General features: G+C 37.6%; 1 protein-coding gene across 2 annotated transcripts in view; it reads right to left on the bottom strand.

Annotated features, from left to right (window-relative positions):
* LOC138005827 (uncharacterized protein PF3D7_1120000-like) overlaps positions 1-7,500 on the bottom strand; it is a 13,703-nt gene that overhangs the window by 5,270 nt on the left and 933 nt on the right. The window contains exons 3-9 of one of the 2 annotated variants that reach the window (XM_068852026.1): positions 6,792-7,108; positions 5,135-5,200; positions 5,002-5,043; positions 3,736-3,777; positions 3,408-3,449; positions 1,626-1,685; positions 433-918 (exon numbers count right to left, since the gene is read on the bottom strand). In XM_068852026.1, the coding sequence (XP_068708127.1) occupies positions 433-918; positions 1,626-1,685; positions 3,408-3,449; positions 3,736-3,777; positions 5,002-5,043; positions 5,135-5,200; positions 6,792-7,108 (1,055 nt within the window). The remainder of the gene's footprint in view (positions 1-432; positions 919-1,625; positions 1,686-3,407; positions 3,450-3,735; positions 3,778-5,001; positions 5,044-5,134; positions 5,201-6,791; positions 7,109-7,500) is intronic. The other variant, XM_068852079.1, reaches the window with a different exon arrangement.

Genomic DNA, 7,500 nt, shown 5'->3' on the forward strand with positions numbered 1-7,500 from the left:
CCTCTTCTCATCTCCTTTCGAGTTCTGTAAGGGCCAGATATATTTGGATAACAATACTTGTTTCATCATCACAAAAGTCTTCTCGAAGAAGGGCGATTAAATTTAGGCCCCATATCACAACCCTATGAGGCGTAAAAGGAATCCACACACTATTCACAAAAAGCAGGGCATGGAGTGTTCTGGGTGTTGTGCTCTGTCCTTTGTGGTATACCATGGTTCAAAACGGTAAGCGCTCGGGGATACTAGCTACACCAACCTACTCTAAAATCCCTAGGTAAATAAAGAACTGATGATGAAGACTGCTTCGTGCATCGCATCATATGGGTATAGAGGCACCGAGAAACACGTGAAAGCATGAGATGTTTCGAGGTATAATCGGTGATTGGTAATTGACTTAATGAATCATTAATGAGCTTGATATTGATAACCTACCGGAGAGAAGAGAGCTCGCCATTTTTCCTCCAATTCTTTTATCAGGCTTTCTCGATGCAGCTGAAATTCTTTAACCTTTTGTAACTCTTCCTTCTCTTCTTCGCCCATTTCTTGAACTGCATCTTCCAAATCTTTAAATCTGTGAACCAATTCATTGTGGTCCGCGCGAAGCCCGTGGTAAGCAAAATCGTAGAAGTCCCTCTTAAGATCTTCGCTACATTTACAAGTTTCCGATACCATGTCTCGTGTTGCGATGTAAAGATCCTCCAAATGCTCGCTGAGTGTTTTTAAGAGATCTAATTTGACTGGGGTTTTCAACTGATCTTGTTTTACCTCCGGTACCTCTAAGCTTGAAGTTACGTATGTTTTAAGGTCATGAGTGTATTTCTGTAATTGTGCACTGATGCGGCGCTCTCGAGCTTCTTCATCGGCCTTCTCAGAAACATGACAAGCATTCATATCAATCTGAAGTTTGTCCTGCAGATCCTGAGAGAAGAAAGATTAAAATAAAATTTGGTTCGTTTAGTGGATCATTGCTTGAATGCCGAAACAGTTTCTTGGGTTTTTGGGTCGAATAACAAAGCAAACATCTGTAACGTATTAATGGACAAAACCCAAGCTACATGAACGATCTACTGGTATTAAATTGGGACATTCGGCTACGATAGACTACGAATCGGCTACGATAGACTACGAATCGGCTACGATAGACGTAGCCGAAATGTATCCTTGAACTTAGGCTACCCAGGTTTTAAACGTGAATCCGAAGGGGGAGGGGGGGGGGGGGGGGGGGGGGGGAGCGCACATGCCAGGCTATCAGTGATGGAATTACAATACAAAATTCTTTAACGAAGATTGAATGGGTAGGTGTATGGTTTTAAAAAGGCTTTAGTTGACTTTTATGCATCTTCTTGATTTCTTTGATGTAATTAGCGTTTCTCTTTTTCTTCCCACTTATCATTTTATTCTTGTATTAGTAATTATTATTCTATTTTACTCTGTGTATATTTTAATTGCATATTTTCATTGTAATTTTTAACTATTGCTAATTTCGTGCCGCGGGTTTGTCAGTTTTTACCCCCTTGAAAAAAGTTTATTATTATTATTATTATTATTATTATTATTATTATTATTATTAAAGGTTACTGGTGATCCGCTAATTCAAGACAATTAGAGGCGCGATACACATTTACCTCCATTTCCTGCTTTTTACCATCCTGTAATTCGTTATTTCTTGCTCTCAGCCTCGACACCTTTGTTGTAAAGAATAGGTGGGAAATACGTTTACGCTAAATTTTAAAACAAAAACAAAAACTATGGCGCTGGGAGGCAGCCTGGTCCACTGATTTGGGCGCTGTGTTTTAATGCGATTGCCCCGGCTTCAAAGCCGTTCTAACCTCTGGGGCCAGTTGTTCAAAAGCCGATTAACGCTAATCTCAGGTTAAAAATTAACAAAAGAGTTTTATTCTCTACTCCCAAATGCTGTTCAAGGCTGATATTCGGTGAAACGTTACATTAGACGAAGTTAATCTTGAAAAACAAAAATAAGCACAGGAAACTTTCACCAAAACGTTGAAAACATGAAACAAAAGTTTAAGCTAATCCTGGATTAAGTTAATCGGCTTTCGAACAACTGTGCCCAGGTTAGGATTTGTTTCCGGTTGTCCCAGATTCAACTCCATTACGCTTTGTAATTAGCAAACTGGTTGCCTTCTGCCAGTTGGGGTTCTTAATGATAATGTTTCTATTAAGTTTGAATTGTTTCTTCAAGATTTTTTAAAGTGGGGTGCCTGTAAACTCGCTTGATAGCTAAGTGCACTTCCACTGTAAACAAAGCATTTACACTTTTACATTTACATGCTTCGCGGCGAAAAAACCTCTAATGTTAGCTTTCCCAAGTGTTTCCAACATAAGAAAAGAAGTCTTTCACGGTCATTTGAGGCTCCTACTTGTCATAAAAGCATTAAAATTGTTTTATTGCGGTGACTTTTCTCTTTCTTTTGAGGATTTGCTCGATATCAGTAGTTAACAGGCAAGAAATAAGCCAAAGTCAACTGTTTCTTTTGTCATTAGGTCGTGTTGTAGCATACCCGTTTCAACTTAAAATGTAGATCACCGCGGTTATAAAAGCTGTAGTTGATCTAGTTTGGCGTTCTACAAAATTCGTAGTAACTTGTCCGGTATACACAGTAAATTTTAGAGAGTTATAATAACTCCCCTAGTAGAGTTAATTTTACTCCTCATGGTGGAGTTACTTTTTTTCGAGTTAAAGTAACTCCATAAAGGAGTTATTTTCTCTCGAAGTAGAGTTAATGTAACCCATAAGGATGGGTCACATTTTGGAGTTTCATTGAGGAGTTAAAGATACTCCAAAAAAGGAGTTATTTTGAACCTAAAAGTTTTACTCCATTTTGGAGTCATAATAACCCCATTTGAAGAGTTGTATTAACTCCAGTTTTGGAGTTTCATTGAGGAGTTAAAGATACTCCAAAAAAGGAGTTATTTTGAACCTAAACTTTGTACTCCATTTTGGAGTCTTTATAACTCCAGGAAGAGTTAAAACTACCCTATATGAAGAGTTAACTTAACCCCAGTTTAGGAGTTATTTCAACTCCATTTTTGGAGTTAAATTTAGGAGTTATAGTTACTCCAAAAAAAGAGTTACTTTGAACCTAAAATTTTAACTCCATTATTGGAGTTAAAATAACTCTCTAAAAATTACTGTGTAAGGTCGGTGATTTCCTTTTCTTTCAACCCAATTCCTCGTTGCATCGAATTTGGGTTGAAAACGTTTTCGCAAGGTTGCAATGAACAATTTAAACTCAAGTTTTAATTAAAGCTTCTGGTTCTAATTCCGTCCTTTTTAATGCTGTCGGCTGCACTTTGAATGAACTGCCACAACTGTTTCAGGCGCTGCTTTTACGTAACCACGAATACTGAAAGGTAATATTTTACTCAAACTCGTTGTTCCTTACCTCCTCCTCTGATTCCTTAATCCTGTTGCTCATTTGGAAAATCTACGCAATCAACAAAGGGAAGCCAAACATAAGTTTTGACGTTCATGATTCCATATAAAGTACGTCTACTTTTAAAATACGCTGCGTTAAATGAACACTTTAAGGACGTTGGAAGTTTGACAAACCCCGAAAGGTGACAGGTATTCTAGAGTCTAGCCGAAATACCGAAAGATGCCTCGTGTTTGCATGAGTCTGGCTGTGCTGCCGGGTCAGTAGATATTCATGATTTTTTGCAAAGTTCAAATGACAGGCTGCATAAGCGCTAGTCTTTCTCAATTTGCCTTACCTCCTCCTCTAATTCCTTAATCCTTTTGCTCATTTTGAAAACCTACGCAATACAAAGAGAAGCCAGACATCAGTTTTGACGTTCATGATTCGATATAGAATACGTCTACCTTTAAAATGCGCTGCATTAAATAAACACTTTAAGGATTTTCGAAGTTAGTATTTTCTTATAAGCTTTTTCTTGGGTTGCAGTACTACTTATCATGTTTTCTTGTTGGAGGAGTGGAGCTAAGGGCCGAATGCTCGCAGATACTTGCTTTCAATCTGACGGTAAATAAGGATATGATTGTAGATATTCTTGTTTTTTGGCCATTAAGTTTGATCAAAAACAACACTCAAGCAGCGGTACCAAAATAGTAAAACGCATATTTAGAGCTTGACGTTTCGAATGCTGCAACATTCATCTTCAGAAGCAATATTTGGTAAGAAAATACAAAACTATGTTTAAATCTATTAGAAGACTGGAAACTATATAAAGAGAAAATCTAGTTGGTCAGCAGTGACATTTGATAACTATAATCGCAGGAGTTTTTCACTGCTAATGTTGTTATTATCACACAGAGTAAAAAAGTACTCTTTATCTACCTTGCACTTAGCTCTTAAATAGTGTAAGATAAGAGCGCAATGGAATTAATATTTAATGAAATGCCTCGCGCTTGAGTAAGTCGGTCAATATTATTTTATTATTTTCAGTTCATGATATTTGCTAAGTGCAGTAATCAACAGCGATCCGCCTTCACGATATGTAGAAAATACACCTACTGCCAACATGCCCTCAGCATTTAAAACAAGTCAACTGTAAATTACGCACTATTTCATGATTTTTTCCGTAAGCAGCTTCCTATTCCAAGTTTTGGGACTACGGTAGCGTAATTCAGCTTTTGAGGATACCAGAATGAATCAAATTATCTTTCTACATCATATTGTACGTGTTGCCTATTTTTTATCCAATGCTAGTCAGAGTAATAGACATTTCTCTCAACCGTTGAATCGAACTGATGACCCTTAACTATGTACACTTAAAAAGCTTACGACGTAATGTTGTGGCAGACTCGTTTAACTTGATCTAGACCAGCCTACTTCAGTAAAATTCTGTCTTTAAACAGCGACTAACTCAGTGTCCTACGGGTCCTTATATTGATATCTGATAACCCTTATGATTTCCTTAAGACTCATTGAACACAACAAGTCAGATGAATGTTGATCGATTGAAATTATTGATAGACTGATTGATTATTGATTGATTATTGATTGTTTGATGGCTTACCTGGTCTTCTAGGTCTCTCGCTTTGCTGTTTTCCTTAGAGTCCTAGCTCCAAAAGAAAAAAGAAGAAACAAAAAGCCCTCAGTACAGCAAGCCAGATCTACCCAAGGAAGTGCGGAAAACATTTATATATTACCTCTTCTTTCAGGAAACTAATCAGTTGTTCACAAAATTCACGTACTGTCTCTTCAATTTTGTCGTTCTGGAAAAAAAAAAAAGCGGCGATAAATGAGGTAACTCACAGAGTCTTGTATCCAAAGAGTGATAAAAGAGGGTCTCAATGGGGTTAACTGTTAGCCGTGAAACGTCAAGAAAAGTTAACCGTTAGGCGTGAAAATGACAAAAAATGTAGCGTTTAGCCGTGACAAAAATTAAGAGCATTTAGCGTGAGTCTTTTTTATTTTGAAAAGTGGAATAGGGAGAATTTCGAAATATTTAGAGACTTCGGAGTACTCGACACAGTTTTAACTTCTTGGCTCTTCTCTTGGACATTCCGTCCCCTGGGCTTGTCTGACAAGAGAAAACAAGTCCCAAAATAACCCAGTAACGTTCTTGTTAGGTTTATTTATTTTAATAATTTATTTACTTATAACGCGCAAGTATCAATTTACATTTTCACCTGCACCTGTTCAAGTAGATACTCGTTAATCCGTCAGCAGAACAGCTGATCAATGGTATTCAGCAAAGAAGACAATAAATGCTAACTCAGCTTACTTGTTTAATTTAATTCACGTGACGAAATAGTCCGCATTACAATCTCTACCGGATGGCTGTATCACTCCGTTAACAAAGACAAAATAACAACACAGACAACTCTCTTATGTAGATTGCGCTACACTATCTAAATGATTAATGTTTTATAAACATCACAAATCTTAAGACTTGTAAATAACTACTGATTCCTAAACATTCTACCACTAGTTAGCAATCTAGAAAGTTCTTTCAATGTCACGCAATCATCATATCGTTATAAAACCCCAGGAAAAGAAGATGAGGTAAGACTTATAGTTTTTTAAAATCTATTTTTAGTTTCGCAGCTATTTTAAGTTCTCGTTCCCAACGCCGCGCAAACTTAAAACTTCATTACGTCATTACAACTGGCCAATCAGGTGCCTCTCTAAAAATAGCTGCATAGCTAAAATATCATTGGCCCGAGTATGGGGACTCCCTTCTCTTACTTCATCCTTTCTTGGCCCCAGTTGGAGGTCTTGACAAAAATGTAAGTTCCATTCTGATGACCAATGCATGACTTATTCTATTCACTCCTGCTCTTCGGCCATCGTAGCTTAATTAAGAATAAAATACAAGCAGCGGAGATAAACATTTTTAAAAAGTGCATTTCATATTAACTTAACGAAGAACAAGCATATGAAACGGCAAGTTAATATAAAATGCATTTTTTAAAAATGTTTATCTCCGCTGTTTGTATTTTATTCTCAATTATCCTTTTCAATACGTGTACTAAGACCCTACTAACTAACACAGAGAACCCCAAAAAGTAAAAACAAATGTTTCATTTTCAACTAGGGAAGTTTTTTTGTTTTTCATGTAAGTTAACCATGACTGAAAAGAAATAACCGTTAGCCGTAAAAAGACAATTTTTTTAGCCGTTGGCCGTTTGGCCGTGAAAGCTATCCCGCCATCGAGACCCTCATAAAAGAAATGTATATGGCACTTTGGCCATGTTGCCTTCATTTCTCACCTAAAAAAACAGTTTACCATGATAAATCAAGTTTTCTTATTTGTTTTAGTAAAGACGACTTAAGTCCGAAAAATATGTCAGAATGACTTACTCGGTTTGTATCGTTTGGTTTGATCGGGAATCTGTCAGCTAAATTCTTAAGCCCTATCTTCGTTAGAGCTTTGGTGAGCTTTCCGGCAGTGGCCCCTTTTCCGTTCTGGCGACGCCAGCGAACAAGAACCTCTATGCAGCATTCCTTGGCGTTGCCTTTTTCTACGTGAATGCCGTCAATACTGGCTTGATTAAATCCTAGCGCACGCGCTAAATCTTTCCACTTATGCGGCCCAATGTCATCCGGCAGCCCTTTTTCATAAAAATCAGCTTCACTCATCGGGTAGTTTCGATCCCAAGCTGACTGGCCTGAAGAAGCTACAAAATTTAAAGTAGATTGTAAAGTTAGTGTCCTATACCTTCGGGGGTTGATCTTTCCTTCTTTGTCGGGGATTCGGATAAGACGATTTCGTCATAACGACAAGGGACAACGTAGGCTGGGAACCTTTGAAAATATCAGACTTACTCGCCCTCTTCATTTCCAGTCATGCAAGGCTCAACTGAAGGCTAATGTCTGTCCCAATGCCTCTTCATTATATCATTAACACGTGTGAAGTGTGCGTTATGTTCAACCGAAAATACCAATCTTTTATCTTCGATTTAAAGTTCACCTTTGCCTCCTTACCCAAGGGTCTGAATGTTGAAAACCGACGCTTTGTGCTAACGATACTTTGTATTGAAGGAAGTGTGAAATTAATTAAAGACACGCT

This window comes from Montipora foliosa, chromosome 1 (genome assembly GCF_036669935.1).
Source record: "Montipora foliosa isolate CH-2021 chromosome 1, ASM3666993v2, whole genome shotgun sequence".
Classification (NCBI taxonomy): domain Eukaryota; kingdom Metazoa; phylum Cnidaria; class Anthozoa; order Scleractinia; family Acroporidae; genus Montipora; species Montipora foliosa.